The following is a 17,828-nucleotide window of genomic DNA, read 5'->3' as shown; positions in this document are numbered from 1 at the left end:
CTGAAGTTCATGGCTTCCCAAAATGGCCAGCTCCTTGATTTGTAAAACTTTTTTAAACTTTTCACTTGGACCCACAATTTAACAGTAAAATTGTAAGCTTTGTTAGGTACGTTTTTAAATGCAAGTTCATTCTGTGATTTACAGTATCTTTGGAAACAAATCCAAAAAATAGAACCATGGATTTGCTTTAATGTAATTAAAAATCAATGTGTATTTTATTTTTTATTTTTCAGGGCCTTAAGTATAGCTTGCGCTATGTAAAGTCTCTCTTATTGAAAATCAATTAAAACTTAACCTCCTCTTTCCCATCAGTGAGCTCTTTAATCTATATCCATAATAATATCCAATCATTTTACTTTTTTCTGCCTTTTTATTCTTCTCATTCAATATTCTACAGAGACCTATGTCTTTTAATGTAACCAATTTTAACAAAAGGAAACTCACAATAAATAATTACTGAATTCGTATGGAAAAAAACCCATCACATATATATAAATCTATAGTATGTCCTCCTCTGAGTGTCCATGAATGTATTTCTTCATGTTTAAAAACTTTGCAATGAACATTAAATAACAACTTAAAAGAATTTTAAGAATTCTAAAAATATTATAATTATTTCAGTTGATAGCTAACAATATAAAAATTAATAGAAAGTGGCATTCTACAATTTTCTCATTAAAATAATTACAGAAAGAAAAAATACATTTAGTATATACATTTTAATTATATACAATTAAAACATACAAAATAAATTAAAGCTAAAATTACAGATCAATTAATGTTCACATTTTGTGATGCACTTTCCTTAATATAGTCATTTGATAAGGACGCAGGTTTTAAGATTATTGCACAGATGAAATGTAGAAATAGAAAAACTGAATTACATTAAGTTAGCTCATCTGCACAAAAATCAGTTCTTGTAACATTATTTATTATATATGAGAACACTTGCTCCAATCCATCTCACTCGTGGTGCTATGAAAGCAAAGCTGAAACAAAAATGTCTACTGCTAATGGAGACAAATCTCAAAAGAATGGATACTGGATTTTCTTCATCAGAATACATTTATTATTTCTTCTAAAATGTGGGGGAAAAAAAGAAATTACTTAATACTTGTTGTGCTCCTACAGGTGTTAATTGGGAGCGGTCATCTTCAAAAAAAGTCATTTGAAATTCCCTGAAAGTCAGTGTCAACCATAAAGAATGACAAGATGTAAAATCCCAAGAATCAAGAAATCATAAATGGCACAAGAAGGAGGGATCCAGCATACACAAACACATTGCTGATCTTCACCTGGCAGTACTGGTGGGGCTGTCAGAACACTCTTTAGGTACAAGGAATGCGCTAGTGTGAAGATGGGGTAAATGGAGACAATGCACTTGAAGACCGCCCAGGAGCCAAGGAAATGTATTCTTATGTTTTTTTTTCTTTCTGTGCATTACAGGAAGAAATCTGCACTACGTTATCATACAATTAAGACAAGAAAAGAGGTTTGAAATGCACTCTTCAATGTTGATTCTTTCTAACCCCAAAATATAAAAATAGTACTGCGGTTCCCCTTTAATGATCTATAGAAGCTTAATCTCTTCAATACTATTCAAGAATCATTTAATCTATGTCATCAATCAGGAGGACTGTGCAACATGTATAAGCTTAAAAATTAACTGGCAAAAACCTTTTTCTACATTGTCTCAGAATGAGCTGTGGGTTGTACTGTGGGTGGTAGTTTTCCAAAGGCACTGCAGGAAAGATGCAGATTGTCAAAACAAAGGTAGGGAGACTCCGGTTTCTCTTGACTGAGCAGTCACATCATTTTCAAAAGAAACTTGTTATTATCATAACAAGCACTCAAATTACAACAGAATGGCCTTCTGTTAACTCTGCAAGAGATCTGGCTGCACCCACCTAAATGTGTCAGAAATTAAAGTCTAACTGTCATGAGGACTGATAGTCATAGAAAAAAGGTATGTTCAATTTGCATTTCTATTGAAATACTGTAGGCTTTATTACTTTTTCAAAAGTGAGATCAATTTCTATTCTGTTCCTAATCACTATGAAACTATTTCCCTTTCCTTAAAAAAAGAAAATGAATGGGGAAAATAGTTGTAACTCTTGCCAGTACCTTTGGCAGCACCCTGGATTTTCATTGTGCTTGCTTCAAAAACTGTGAAATGTCAAAAATTTCAGTACAAAGCTATGTAATTTTGTGAGCTCAGGGAGTAATGAGATTATGATGAAAGAGACGAATTGTCATGAATTTGACATTCTGCTCATAACATTATTCATCTCTAATTAATACAACGTGTCCAAAATACATACTTTACTGTATTTGGTTTCATTCTAGGGATAAACACTGCAACCTACTGGCAAAATCGTGCTCTTAAATGGCCCATTATTGCACTTACCAGATAATGACCTTACCCTTGCTATTCTGTGTTCAACTAAAAAAATAGTAGTAGTGAAATCCATTAAATAGAATTTTGGTAAAAACAAATGTCTTTACATTTCTGCATATATATTAAGCTAGAAAACTCAATTAAGGGAATTCACTAAGCAGATATTGTTTCAGTCTGAATAATTACATCTCCAGATTAACATTCTTCCATAAATGATTGGAATCGGATCAAAATGAAGGTTGGAGTTGCTCTTTAGATCTGAACACCAATAATAAATATCTGTAAATATCCTGCCTCACTTTGCAGATAAGCAAAAATATGACATAAATGCAATAATTTATGTTGGGTCAGATTTAACATTATAACTTTCTTCATATCCCATATGTACTGTAAGTGCCGATCAGCGGTATCTTATTATTTTTCCTTGTGGATTTGAGCTACTGTAGCAACTAATACGCCTTCGCCACGCCCCCCGAGACCAGGTCACTGCCATCACCACCCTCCTGTCTGTAATCCTATCCAGATCCAGCTGTTTACCTGTTGTCCTCCTCCAGTCACTTCCGGATTATACCGTCAGCATAGGGTCCTAAACATCGCCAAGTCAGGACCGGCTCGCGTGACACCAGTAGTCTAAAATGTCACTTGCATCTGCCGACTTTGGAATCTTAACCTCCTTAGGAAACCATTATAACAGTTACTTCTCAAAACATAACAACAAAATGTCCATTTCATAATTGTATAGTTTCTGTGAAATCATTGTACATCCATTTGTTTACCATGTTATTTGCAACAGGGTGGAACAGAGAGTCGAGAGCTTGTTTTATTTTGAAAAACAAATTCACTTGCTTCAGCACAGAATAAATAAAACAGAAGAGAGGACAAGACTTGAAATGGAAATGAGAGCTTTAATGTCATTATTGAAAAATGGCTTTTCCTGAAGCAGATAACTGAAAGTCACTTTTCTGCTCATTTTGTTTGCTGTTTTGTCATTTAGACAGCACCCCCACACTTATTTTGAAATTCATGAGACAGTTTGTAACCTTGAAGATCTAAGCTTGGCAGCGTCTCTTTATCCTTGTTCCTAACTTCCTCTAAACAATTGAAAGATCTCTTACTAATTTGGCTCAAACTCAAACACCCTTGAACACAAAACCAGCATTTAATTGCCTATTTTACAAATGCTGTACACACATTATTCTTGTGATGCTGCATTAATTACCACAAGCAGAGGCAGAGTTGAATTAATAAAGCACAGGTCACTGAGATTCGTTAAGGACAACACCTTAACTCAATTGATTCCTTTGGGTGTAAATAAATGAGAATTGTCAGACTATAGTAGACAGTATGAGTATTTTCATTACAAAATTGACATAGTCAAGGGGTAGTTGTAAAGGTGGAAATACAGTAGGTAACAAGAGGGTTGCTTCAGTGCCAGACATTAGGATCCGATTTAATCTCAAACAATACTAACTGTGGCATGCCTGTATGTCGGTGTATGCCTTGGTGACTTTATGGTTTGACAGATAAATAGTAGAACTGTATTTTGCTTCTTAATTTATAGACCAACTTATTAGCATCCTGCAAATAAAATGTGTATAGTCCAAACAAAAAGGTTTTACAAAAGTAGTCACATAACCATATTAATTATAAGATGATAAAGGTTTAAAATATTGTTTTGTGCTAACATATACAGTATATTAAATCTAAATCACTGAGAACTGTACACTCAGGTTCCAAAAACAGTAATAAGATATAAAAGTTAAGTCTTTTATTGAAATGCATTTAAAAAAATAACTTCTGAGTCTAGTCCACATTCATTCTGATATTAAAATTAAATAAATCCTTCACATTTTCAATCAATAATCATGTTGTTGATCTTAAACATATATTTTTTTGACTGTCAGTTTCTCAATGTGATTCCATCTTCCTGCCTAACTGCTAAATTTGTTCAGCTTTGATGTGTGCTTGGTTGAATGTTATCATTACAATATTATTGCTATTTCAATAACAATCACAGCAATAGCACCTCCTAGTCATTACATAAAGAATAGATTCTAATACCATATAATGTCATATGGTTCACTCACATTGTTCTAAAATGTATTTATAAGCCAGGTGCAACCTGACTGGCCACCAATATGAGCACATATAGTAACACCTCGCGATCATGATTGTGCATCAAGTAAATGACTAATGAAATCTGCACTTTTCAAAGCTTCATACTGTCCTAAATTAGGTCTAGAGAGTCCTAATTATGCCTTGACCTCCATGATCATGGACATTTAAAACTTCACTGTTTTTTTTTTATTCCTCCAGACATATGCTTCATATTCACATACTCCATGCTTCCAAAGAATTAGAAGACAGTTCAGATTGGTCTGGTTTCATGCTTTGAACTATGAACTATGAACTATGGTTTCATGCTTTGAACTATGAATGCTATGAACATTCCCATAGTTCATAGCATCTACTTGCTCTTAAAAGACATGGCAGTCCTTAAAGATGTTCCTTTTAAGATACTTTGAATCGCCAGCAAATTAAGAAGAAAGCATGATATTAATTTGCAATTGTGTCAGTTTAAATGTGGCAGTCATTTCTCTACTGTAAGATTTAGGGATATATTTAGTTTTGAGCTCTTATACTGAACTTTACAGTTCAGTGACAAAAACTTAAGGTGAACCTATACAATTTTGTGAGTATTTAGTAAGTTGTTCTGTCTATGCATTCCTTCTGGAATTCTAGACACCTTAACGTGCATCTTAACGTGCATCAATCAAAATACTTCTGTTATTTTAAGCATGTGTTGCATTTCAGGGTTTGACGCCCACCAACACATCTTGATTAAAAACATAATTGCATAGAAAGCCAGTAATTGTGTCTTTTCATTATCAAGAATCTTTAATTACAGTGTTATCCACCAAAAATGCCAGTTCTTTTACAAAGAATTAATTATTGACTTAAAACGCCTATTACTTTACACTATGATATCAACTAATGTTTTTCACTACTTTTTTATAAATATATATTAATAGCATGTAATGGTTATATTACAGATGCAGCCTTAAAAATTTAGTTAGTTAAAGACTTCGAAGCTTAAAATGTTTAGGGAGAAATGGAATACTGGTGTGTATTTTTTTCTTTAAAGTACCAAGACCAGCTATATACTGTATGTTTATGTTCCAAAATTAATATCGTTTATGGCCTTCACACGCGTTACAGTATGCTCCTATTCTTTTTATGCTCAGCTACTAAGATTTCCCTTCAGTGGTAAAATTCAATATCTACAACGGGCACAGTAAAGACGTTTACAGTAAGTCTTTCTACGACAGACCAACGGACCACGAGTGCCCCTGTCGGTCAACCAATCAAGTACCGTGTCATCTTGCGTCATGATACGCGATACCACAGGCAATTACCTGCGGTACGTGTCTGTACCGCGCACTTTGAACAGCTGCATCTGTACGACTTTGGCTGATGTAGTACATCAACGCAATTCAGTAAATATCACAATGACTTTATTTCTTTGTCTAGAATGTATTTCTGGAAGGTGAAACAAAAAGACTTGACTTGCTAGGGTTTAAATTCATGAAGAAACAAAAAATGATTGGAATATTACAACATTGAAGGGATTTTGTAATATGCAATGGAGAATTAAGTTTTTCAGTTTCATTCAGTGGATGCTGGTGGATGCTGCACATTGGTGGTGGTGGAGAGGAGTCCCCATTACCTGTAAAGCGCTTTGAGTGGAGTGTCCAGAAAAGCGCAATATAAGTGTAAGCAATTATTATTATTATTCATTCCTTTACATTGTGTCTCTAATAACTCTGGTCATATTCCAAAGTGCAGTTACTAAATATTAATTTTGTATTATTTCATGGAACTAGTAACATGAAATAATTAATTAGTGAGTGTTGAACTTTGTACATTACTCACTTATCTAATAGTTTCTAGCAATGTATTGCAAAAAGCAATGAGGAACGGAATTGTAACAATAAAAAATCTAGTTCTTTCAGTGTCCACCAGCTTTGTCTTTGTTGCACATCATGTTTACCACTTCAAAAAGAGCATGGCTTGCTTTTTGGTTTGGGTCACATGACTTGGCACTGCCACAAACAATTCCCACCAAAAAAACAGCTTAGTGGAGACAAAACAATTATATTAGAAAGCACTTGACACAGCAACGTTCTTCACATTAGAATCAGTTTAGTAGCCGACAATGGAATTCCTGCTTTGTGATTTAAATTGCAATGTGCTGACAAACTCTGGAAGGAACTGGGGCGTGGGGGCATGGTGTGACTCACTAATATTTTTACTTATTTTGCAGAAACACAAAGTGTACACTTTAGTTCAGCATGTGGCAGCACAGAGTGAGCACCCTGGTTTTCACACACTAAAGGGGACCAAGAGGGTTAACACACTGGGAGAAGGACTCGAATAAACTGGAAGGATGTTTAAGTCACGTTACTCGCATGAGGTGCGCAAGGAGAAATACGAACGTTCAGATACGTTTGAAGACCAAAACATCCCAGCTGTCTCCAGCCTGGGTTCAGCCACACAAGGATGGGAGAGTTTACAAGACCTGAATGACCGTTTCGCAAAATACATCAACCGGGCCCGAGTCTTGGAGCAGAGAAATGCTGTCTTCAGGAAGCAGTTGGAGACCCTTCAGAGAATGGAGGAGATCTCAGGACTGGAGGAAGTCTTTAACGAGCAGATCAGCGTCAACCGCCAGAGAATCCGGGAACTGTCTTCAGATCAAGCAAAGCTGGAGAGAGAGCTGAAGGATGCCGAGAGGATGCTGGATGAGTATCACAACAAGTAAGAGTAACTGGGGTTTAGAATTGTGGTGAAGCCATATTACGGAGAATAAATGCCAAGAAATGTTGCTCTCTTCCATTTTCATCTCTGAAATTTTACTGATCTAATTCAGATCTAATCTGATTCTTAATTACTAATTAAGAAGTATACCAATTGTTTATCTTTATTATGAAATAATGCAGGCCTTGACAAATAACAGAATTAAATACATTCCATGACTGATATTTTGAAATCTGTGAGAAAGCTAAACTTTTAAATACATTTTCAATTGATTCTAAAGTTTAGTAAGATATACAGTATACATATATATCATCACCTAAAATACAACCAAACGTAACCCATAATACTGATCAGCTTCTGAACAGTCTACATGTACATCTGGCAAGGGTGAGTTGCAGCTGGTGCTGGCAAGCTGGTGTTAAAGATGTGTTATGGGACTCAGGAAAGAAAGCTAGCCACGGCCATACCATTGTATTCCTTGCACTAAGTGGTCCTCCAGTTACGTTCTGGGATTGGCTTGCAAGAACAGTGAAAATGTTGTGGGTTAAAGAACGCAACAGTCAGCATAATGCTGGCCAGTCTCCAGTCAGGTCTGTCAAGGGCAAAATGGCATGTATTGACGTGCACAAGCACTACTTTCTCTGCCACCACCTAAGATGTTCTTCAGCCCAAAGAACATGTTGATTTCCTTCAGAAGATGTTACTCCTAGGTTGTCTCTGAACTTGCTGATCATTGTCATGCATGTGCCAGTCAAAGTCATTCTGCTAATGTGCAGATTTTCTCTGTGGAATGTCCTGTGCTATAGGCACTGCAGTCTGATCAAATGGATGGGGCAGTCCTAGGCTGGACTATCCTCATGTTTTATGAGATGCCAAGGTGCTATACTAGCTAAACAAATAACATATCTGTTCACTATTTATCACTATTTAAAGTTTAGATAACATTATACATGTGTCCAGTGAGCTACGGATAAAAAACTGTTTTTTTACTATACATCAATACAGAAAAAATTATGGGTGATGAGCACATGTTTTCTCTCATTTTTTGTGTTTTGTGTTAGGCTATTAATTCAATAGAAACTTCATTTAGTAAAACATGTACAGTAAATGCTCTATTTATTCTTTATTGTTTTGATAAATCAAGAGGAACTGAAGACATACAGTATTCCAAATACATTTTACTCATGCTGGCTTTCCAAGAGTTATTGTAACAGGTCTAATGACTGATAAAAGATTCATCCTGTGAAGTTGCAGCTTTTTATGGCAAAGTGAGTATGTAAATGTTTTGCCCCTCCTGTGGCTACAGGTGCTAGTTTTGGTGGGAGTACAGAGGATTTGGTTTAGACATTTAATGAAACAAAATCACATGGTAGGCACCAAAGTGGACAAATGGTAAATATCTGTTAACATCTCAATTAATATAATTGTCAAAGCACAGAAACTGTAAATTGGAATCCTTAATTTGGCACACTGGTACTGTATATCCTCCTTCTTTGATTTGTACCTAAGGAACAATACATTTTACCTTTGCAATTCTCAGATACAGCAATGAATGTGAATATCAGCAGCAGCTACGGGGGACACTGGAACAGCTCAACAAGGTAAAACACTGCAGAGTGCATTAGAAAATTGGAATTGTCTAAATATATGCAAATTTAAATACAAATATGAAGTAATTTAATAAATGAAAATACAGATTAATTACTTTGGGTGGGTTCTGATCTTTCATCCTTTATTAAACAGGATTTTAAATAAACATTGCGGTAGTTGTAACATCTGTAACATACGTAACATCTGAACAGTTCTAGCTTTGTAAATACATATCAATTGATGTTTTGATTTTTAAGAAATGTAAATATAGAATTAGCCCTAAAATAAAAATTCCTGAAAATTCAAGAATCTAACATTAAAAGTACAACATGAACCAATACAGAAGGTATTAGTGTAAACCTACGCTAAAAGAAAATATAGAAGGCCAATGTCACTTATTACAGAGTACATTATTTCTTCTTGACTTACAGAAGGACGTCAAATTTAGCACATCAAAACATGACAGATTAATCAAAGTTCTTAATAGTCTTGAAGAAATTTCTGAGGAAAACATGTGATAGTTCAAGTAGGTAGCTGCGTCAGCATGCATAGGCTGCAAAGGAACAAGTAAAGGTTCATTCCAGGCTGAAAAGAGAAGAAAGGAAACACAGCGTTTCGACTGTGGAACCTTCTTTGGGTTGTTAGTTCATGTAGTTAATGACACTCTGAAGTGAACAGAGGTTTTAAAGACATTTCTAAATTGACAGCAGCCCTGATCCCCTTTGTCTCTGCTACTGCAGCTTGTAATCTCCATGATGTCGCTTCCTTAAAATCCATAAATACCATAGTGAGCCCATCTCTGTTTCTTCCATCCATTTTTTTGTATCCATCCTCCACCTTTGCAGCTACACATTGGTTAACTCTTCACTCTGCTTTGACTTTTTAAATTCCTTGTCCTACAACCAGGTGGCTGACCCTGAGTCAAACAGGTTTTGCCAAAACCTCTTATGCCTGCCTTCTTTAAAACTTTCTGAAGCAGGCCTTCCTATTCAGTTTTGTTATCTCGAGTAGCAGTAGTTGAAGCACTTTGTGAGATGTAGTATAATCGTCTCCAAATTAATAAGGTTCACTCAATGCACTATCCTGTATTTCATACAAAACAATATGGAAAATTTACCTTTGACGACTCCATTATTTGCCTTCTAAAATTCATTGGGATATTTAGCCTGTTTCATTTAAAAATACAGTATATAGAGGTTTCTTCTCATTCCAGGAGGCTGATGATGCTTTATTAAGGAACCTGGAGCTTCAGATTCAGTCCCAGTTTCTGCAGGATGATGTAAATGCCACTAAAGATAGGCACAAAAAGGTAGGATGTCAATGATAATTAAATTGTGTGCCATTTACTTATGTAAAATGTAATTTTCCATTAAGGAATGAATTATTTCAATAACTGCTTAAGTATTCTAGAGAGAGAATTCAACTGTAATTTCATATCAATTAACATGATGTGCTATCAAACTAGTGGTGATTTGTTATTATTATCATGTTTTGTGCTAATAAATCTTAAACCCTTCCTGAATGCTTAATTCATAATATAAGGCTTACAAATTATTTATATAAATTACTAAGAATTATGCTGCTTTCTTTTGCACTTTACTCATATTCAGTTTGGTAGGACTAGTACAAATGCTGGAATTGTGAGAATATATTTTTGACACCTACATTTAAGTGGCTGATCTGCTCTTTTTAACACATTGTATTTTAATAGTTTACAAGATGCACATGGTATATCACAATTAAGGAATTTGCTCTTCTATTAATTGTCTGCAAACACATGTTCTCTATTTAAGGTTTAATATGAGAGAATCAACTGTATGGAGCTTGCTCTATCCATCATTACTTTAATATTGTTTCCTTTCATAAAATTAACAATTTATATACAGTATATATATTAAATGAGCTGAAATATAAAAAAGGGAACACTCAGTTAAAAGTCTACTGTTAAATCTTTGACAGTCTTGCTGAAATGGAATTTAGACAGAAAATACTAAATAAATGTAATGTTATACTACTTTGGCTAACATTACACTGAGCAGAAATTAAGACATTTAGATTTGTTTCACATACAATAAGATACCGGCACCTACAGTGACCTTGTCTCAACAGTCCAATATAGAAGACATGAGAGAAGAATTCATCATGGAGTATATAAATGTGTAATTTTTTGTGTCGGCTTGGCCTTACAGAACCTTGAAGAAATTCAAACATATGTCAACATCCTTCATCAAATCATCCAAACTACCCCTCGTGTGCCAAGTGTGTCAGTTGGAACCTCTGAGGTAAAAATAAATCTTTCCTTTTTCAATAAAACAACGTCATTACATTGGTGTGGTGATTCAGTAGATTAATGTTAGGTGTCAGACAAAGTAAACTATAAAAATTATTTTTAATGTACCACTCTCAACACAGCACACCCCTAATATTGCACCAATGTTTATTCTCCTTGTACAGCATTTTGTTTGCCATATATACTATTTTGTCTCTTACAAATAGTCTCCCTATACAGCATTGTGGTTTTCCTATACAGCTTTTATTTTCTACATTGCAAGTTTTATACTCCCTGCATACAGTAGCATACACTTAATAGTACCAACATATGTTTATCCCTATACAGCAGTTTAATGTTCTTATTCAGAGTGTTGGTCTGCCTACAGTATATAGTGCAGGTGGTGTTGGATTTTTGACCATTTCTGTTTCCTTGGCACGGCAGCAGCAGGAGAAGCTATTGGCACAGAGAAGAGTGCCTGCTTTGCATAGCCAGTTAGAAGAGTACAAGAGTGCCCTCTACCAGCTACAGGCCCAAAAACAGAGGCTGCAGGCTGAGGTATGTAACCATGGCAACTGAGTACAGCATTCTCCTCTGGCCATTTTCTTTTCAGTGATTTTCATTATACACGGTGCAGTTCTGCTCCTGTGAGCAAACCAAATGTACATTGGCTGTATACAGTATATGTAGGTTAAACTAAGTGACTAAAGTGTAGTTTTTCACCTGCAGAGCTTTGTGTTTTGGGATTTGGATAGACCTATCACAGTGTTAATACGTTTTAATAAAGAAAAGTTGACTGACTGGACCAGGCCTTTTACAGGACAGCTGGGATAATTTATGTGCACCAAACAATGTTAACGTAGAATACAAAAAGAGGATAGAACTTATCGTACTGTAAATGTTGTGAGTTGTGTAGCATCGATGGAAAAAAAAAACAAATAAATACTTCCATAGTTAATGTGGAAAACATATACATTCAACTGCAGTTGTTTAGGTTGCAAACTATAAAGAAGAATTATAAATATCTGAACAATGATCTTCCTGAATAGTATTGTGTTCCAGAAGCCACTATTGGTCAACTGATTTTTGGGAGGTGAAACTAATGCTTAGATCATATGAAATTGTAAGCATGTAGTAGAAAAAAAACAGAAGGGTTCGTAGAGTAAGAAACCCCACGGTACAATGGTCTTCATAATAGGGGTTTGTGAATAAGAGTTTATTACAAATTCCACAGGCAGCAGCAGGCTGGAACAGTGGTTAAGGCCTTAGATGCCAGACTTGTCTGCTCAAATCCCTAATGGAAATGTGATACTTATTATTAACCGAGATACAGTACATTACTCAGAAATGCTCCAGTATAATACTATACTTAGTATAATGGCTCTCCATGTTGACACTCTAGAATACAGCAATTTTTTTTTGTAGAATAAAGGATTTAAAAAAACATACCAAATTGATATAGAGAACCTTACAGCAACTCTGTATCACACTGCAGAATTATAAAGTGCAAATCTGTGTGCTTTATTTGCAATTTGTTTTCTTTCTGCAGGTGTTTTCAGAAGATACACCACTGCTATCTGGCAAAATGTTATTTTTCACTATTTTACTTCTTTGCAGCTTGTACATTATGACCTTATATTTTTGTATTTATGTCCGGTAAACAAAAAAGATCCAGCTCTCTGTCAGCTGGAAAGTGAATTTTAGAGTAATTAAAATGAATAACATGAAGTTACTGCAGCATAGCGTAAAAATAACCTGATGGTAACCTGTAGAAAAAGCTCAATTTTATACAGTTCAAGATGGAAAAAATACAAGTAGACCACATTCTGTATTTTCTGTATGTAAAAAGACCATTTGATCATTTTATCGTCTAATGTGTTTTACTTAGTCTGTTAAGCATGGGTATTCGCAGAACTGCTTCATTTACAATTTGGAATATTTTTTAGCCTTTGTGTTAACACCATCCAGTGGTGGACAGATAGAATTACATATTGTGATAAGTATTTTGACCTTCAGAATCTGTAACTACTGTACCATGCTTCTGTTCCAGCAGAAGATAATAAAGCCCAGCTATAGCCTTTAAGAAGTACTTACTCATATGCGTATGATTTAAAATTAATTAGGAAAAACAGTTCTAATTTCCAGCCAGAAATGTTTACTTAAGAATTTTAATCAAATTTAAACTGCAGAGACAAATCTGAAATTATTTCGACAAGCAACTGGCCTCAATGGTATACAGTACATACAGTACAACATGCTGGGGTTTGATAATTACAGTTTGGCATGAGTTCCACTTAATAGAACATACAACTGTTTTGTGTAGGAGACTATAAGTTACATGCCAAATTTATTAGGATTATCGAGGTTACACTTTACACTTTAGTATTTTCAATACTCACAATGAACAGAAGCACTATTGCTATGACATTAGAAGCATTTTTTATTTACAGTATGGGCTCAATCATTAATTATCTCTATAGGTCACAAATTAAGTTACCTTAATGTACCATGTCACTCTTTTCTGGAATGATTCCAGAACAGCAATATGTGGTGATAAAAATTGTACACAGTTTTTTTTTTAAATGAGGCCTTACTAGTGGTATTGTACAGTTTTAATATAAAATGCCTTGTTTTAAAATTCTGTGTTTTTAACTATGCTATATATAGTATTTTTTTACCTTTTTTCTTTCCCAGATTGTCTAGAAGATTAAACTAATGACTCAACATAAACGCTTTAGTCTTTATCATATGTACACTTGCTACAATCTAATACTTAGTGTACATAAAATCTCATTTTATATTATTGATATTTTCATACATGTAATCCATATACTACATGCATATATACAATACAGTATATACTGCCACATATTCATCCAGTCTTCTCCCTTGATCTTTTTGAATTTCCTTTTCTTATTCTCAAGTGTTTGCTAATCTTCCTATTTGATGATAAAATCTGTGAATTTAACTAGTTTTCTAACTATGCCAGGATCTAGTTCATTGATATAGTTTAGAAGCAGCAGTAGTCCCAAATGATCTTTTTCGGGGAAAAGTGTCAAATTGCCATATCATACACATGCTTTCTTTGTATCCATTAATGCTGTCGCTTATTCAAAGACATCTGACAGCTTAGTTAAGCAAGTCCTGCCATCATTAAATCAGTTCTTACTGACCACTAGAATCCTATTTCCATAGAGATTATTTTCTTGCTTAGTTCTGAAAGCCAATCAAAAACTACACGCATGACTTAATTCTGCATATCAGAAGAAGGCATGACTTTAACACTGAACAGATGTCACTGGAAAGGTTCTTAATTTACATTAGTTGGAATATGTCTTTCATAATTCTCTGTTTCACAGTTATTGGCTCCTACAACATTTAATTTACACATTAATGGTTTGTTCAAAATTTGCAACTTTTGTGCCAAAAGGTTGAAACTGGCCGTGGCAGATTTAAATGAAAAGGGCATTATTGAATATACGCTGAGCAAACAAACAAGTTAATCTGTGGTGTTTTTCAGACGTCAGTGTTGGAGCAGGCCATTAAGAGCACCCAGGAGAGTTACGATGATGAGATCCAGTTGTACAATGAGCAGATTGAAGCCCTCCGCAAGGAGATAGAGGAGAATGAGAGGACCTTGGAAAAATACACAAACGAGTGTCGCCATTTGGCCATGTACCAGACTTCATTGGAGAATGAGCTGGATAGATACAGGAGAATCATTGAAAACGAAGACAACAGGTACAGTACATTATCACAAAAGTACTATTATTTCGTGCTTTGGCACCGAAGTGGCACTTAATCATTCCGTGGCATTACTCTTTGGAATCTGTGTTTCAGTACAAATTATTTCTGGCATGTGTTGAGGTTGAGCTCTGGGAAACAAAAGTGTGGTGTAACCACGCTAGAACAGTTCTGTCTGGGATGTGCTGCACAGTGCTGCGCCACAAGGTGGCATTGATTCTCTGCGTTGCTCAGCACCCTTGGCTGAGACAAAGCATGCAAAGCAAAAGACGCACCCAAAATAAGTCAGGGCAGTTTATATTGTTTTATTTTGCAGTCGTATTAATACTTATTAGTCATTAATTTAGGAATGTGACGTTAATGTGGTGCTTACAGATAAAACACAAAAAATTACTAACAGAATGGGCACCCGATTAAATAATGGGACCCTTAATACACCTAATAATGGGTTTAATTTGAGCTATTTTCTTGTTTTTGGTTCCTAAACAAATAGGACGTTGCCTCTTAACTATTGTTTCTTAAGCCACTTAAAATCTTCAACCCTTGAGCAAAAAAATAAAAACTTGCAAAGCTCCTAAATCACTAACTTGCTGATTTAATTGAGGATTTATTTAAAGAAAGACCTTGTGTGCTAAAAAAAAAACAGAATGTGTTTGGATCAGCAGACCCATGACTGAGAACCTCTGGCCTATTGTACAAAATACTTGAAAAAAACTCTTGTATTTTCTCCCTGACAGATTAAATTCAGCTATAATTGGCACACCTGTTACCTTATTCACTACCAGTTACCGATGTACCCATACCCTCGCTGTCACCAGAAGAGGAAAAGGTAAGAATGGGCTTCCATGCATTGTACAGTACTTGACTTGAATGAATTGTGTGGGTTAGGCACACAGTTACCACCGATCCAAATTTTCAGTGACTTGTTAGTAACAGCTGTGGGTCGAAACCCAGCCTGAGGCTGTTAATAAGTTTAATACATTTCATACATCTGTATCTGTATCAAATTAAGTTAGGTGAGAATGTACAGTATGTATCGTCAAACTTTATAAACGTTATCAAAGCCGTCCTCCATTTCTTTATGAAGAAAAGCGTTCTTTATGAAGGTCAGACCTTCAGATCAAATTGCTGTAGAAAATGCACGTGCAACAGAACAACTGCACATTCAGACTGTAAATGAAGCTTGCATTTTGGGATCTTGCAGGACTTTCACCCAGTGTACTGTAAATTAATATGCAGATGTTCTTACATAGATGTTCTGAATTTTAAAATGCAATTTACCTCTTGGTGTGGAAATTTCCAAATCTAATATTTGAGTTTGAATTGCAAATGGCAGAAAAAAATCTATTTGTGATATCGTTTTTCATGCTATTGATTAGTATTTGGGTTACGTACTATATGGTACAAAGTACACGATTTTAGTTATTTTGTTTACTCTGTTAGATATCACTCAGGCTATGCAAGACATCACAAGTGCTAAACCCAGACAGAAGAGCCTTGCCAAAAAAGCACTGAAGAAAAAGGAAATCACCACGAAAGATGTGACAGACAGCACCACAGAAGACAAGGCAGAAGACCCCAGAGAGGAGGAGGTGGAAGAGGGTGAGGAGGAGGTGAGAAAGGATGAGCAGCCCCTTACATATCAGGATGTATCTCCTGAAGACGTCCCAGATGGTGCCCAAATAAGTAAAGCGTTTGACACGCTGTGCAACATTGTGAGGGAGCGGATGAGGAAACACAAGAAACCTGAGCCAATCGCGGACTTCTACACCAAGGGGCGCTATGTGCTGGTGAGTGGTGAGGCAAGCTATGTGGACCCCTTCTTCTGCTCCTCATCTCCTTCTGCTGGCCATGTGATTGTCACCATCAGGGATGACGTGATGCCCCCGGATGATCTGTATAGGGGTGGGGGTGATGGCTCACCCACTACACCTTCTCTGCCAATGCCACTTAAAAACGGAGAGGGTGGGGGAGACCGGGGCAAAGAAGGAGAGGACATGGGCAAAGCAAAGAGCAAACAGGGTAATAACGGTGAGATGGGAGGCAATGGAGAACAGCCCCAACCAGCAGGCGGAAAAGACACAACACCAGTGGAGCCCAGTCCATCAGCAGGGCCCTACCCAGAACCCAGCATGCCCCCTAGAGATCCCTGCTCTCCTGGAATTGGCCCCAAGAGGAACAAAGACAAAAACATGGAAGACACCTGCCGAAGAGGCTCCGCGCCTATGCCAGCCCCCAGAACCAACCTTCCAGCTGATTCCATGAGCTACGAGAAGGTGGAGGTGGTGGAGTCTGTGGAAAAGTTCACAGATGATGACAGAGTCCAGGAGTACGAGGAAACGTCCATGATTGTGGAAACCATGATCGAAAAGACCAGCAAGAAGAAACACGGTGACAAAGGCTCTTAGTGCCCCAGCTAGTTTTGTGCAAGCGGTGATTAGCTGAGAATTATGATGCTGTTGAAATTTACATTGAAGCATTTAGCCTTTAATGTCTGAAAACCTGGGAAAGAAAAAAAACAAACAAAAAGATGTGTGTTCCCAATAATAAATGCTGCCCCAAGGATGCCATAAATTGAAAGAGTGAGATGACCATCTACAACGTAATAAATTTTTAGCATAATTGGTAACAACAATTTTTGCTGTGGAAGAAATACTTCAATAAAAAATGCTCCTTTCAAAAATACTGCTTTCTGTTTGACTCTCTCTTCCTTCTTTCATTTAAACTATATTTTGTTTGTAATTATACCTGTGACGATAATTATAAAGTCTGCATGCTAAAACAAATACTCCTGTTTATTGATCTTAGTTTTGCAGACTTAAATCTTATATTACACCTTAACATTTTGATTTGATTTAAGGTCATTTGCTTCTTCTGGTAAATAGAAACTTCTTGATTCATCAACAAAATTGTACGGCACAGCTCTGCAATTTAAAGTTCTGTCTTGGAATATATTGAAGACACTGTAACATTTTTAATCTTATTAAATAAAAAAACGGCAGATATTTT

General features: G+C 35.8%; 1 protein-coding gene across 2 annotated transcripts; it reads left to right on the top strand.

Annotated features, from left to right (window-relative positions):
* The first annotated feature begins 6,706 nt into the window (after positions 1-6,706).
* On the top strand, positions 6,707-17,504 carry LOC102694703 (filensin). Of its 2 annotated transcripts, none has more exons than XM_015363040.2 (8): positions 6,707-7,216; positions 8,757-8,817; positions 10,020-10,115; positions 10,996-11,088; positions 11,523-11,633; positions 14,596-14,816; positions 15,557-15,648; positions 16,263-17,504. In XM_015363040.2, the coding sequence occupies exons 1-8, from the start codon at positions 6,846-6,848 to the stop codon at positions 17,225-17,227; spliced, it is 2,010 nt and encodes a 669-aa protein (XP_015218526.2). In that variant the 5' UTR covers positions 6,707-6,845; the 3' UTR covers positions 17,228-17,504. The 2 variants fall into 2 exon arrangements, with proteins under 2 accessions (XP_015218526.2, XP_015218525.2); XM_015363039.2 differs by having other exon boundaries at positions 11,520-11,633.
* Positions 17,505-17,828: the final 324 nt, after the last annotated feature.

This window comes from Lepisosteus oculatus, chromosome 17 (assembly GCF_040954835.1).
Source record: "Lepisosteus oculatus isolate fLepOcu1 chromosome 17, fLepOcu1.hap2, whole genome shotgun sequence".
In the NCBI taxonomy this organism is placed as follows: Eukaryota; Metazoa; Chordata; class Actinopteri; order Semionotiformes; family Lepisosteidae; genus Lepisosteus; species Lepisosteus oculatus.
Note: the sequence above shows the minus strand (reverse complement) of the source record. Positions and strands in the feature narration are given on the sequence as shown.

Coding starts and splice junctions, on each gene's coding strand:
- LOC102694703 (XM_015363039.2), top strand. CDS start 6,846: ATGTTTAAGTCACGTTACTCGCATGAGGTGCGCAAGGAGAAATACGAA. Junction 8,818..10,019: donor CACTGGAACAGCTCAACAAG/GTAAAACACTGC, acceptor TTCTCATTCCAG/GAGGCTGATGATGCTTTATT. Junction 14,817..15,556: donor ATTGAAAACGAAGACAACAG/GTACAGTACATT, acceptor TCTCCCTGACAG/ATTAAATTCAGCTATAATTG.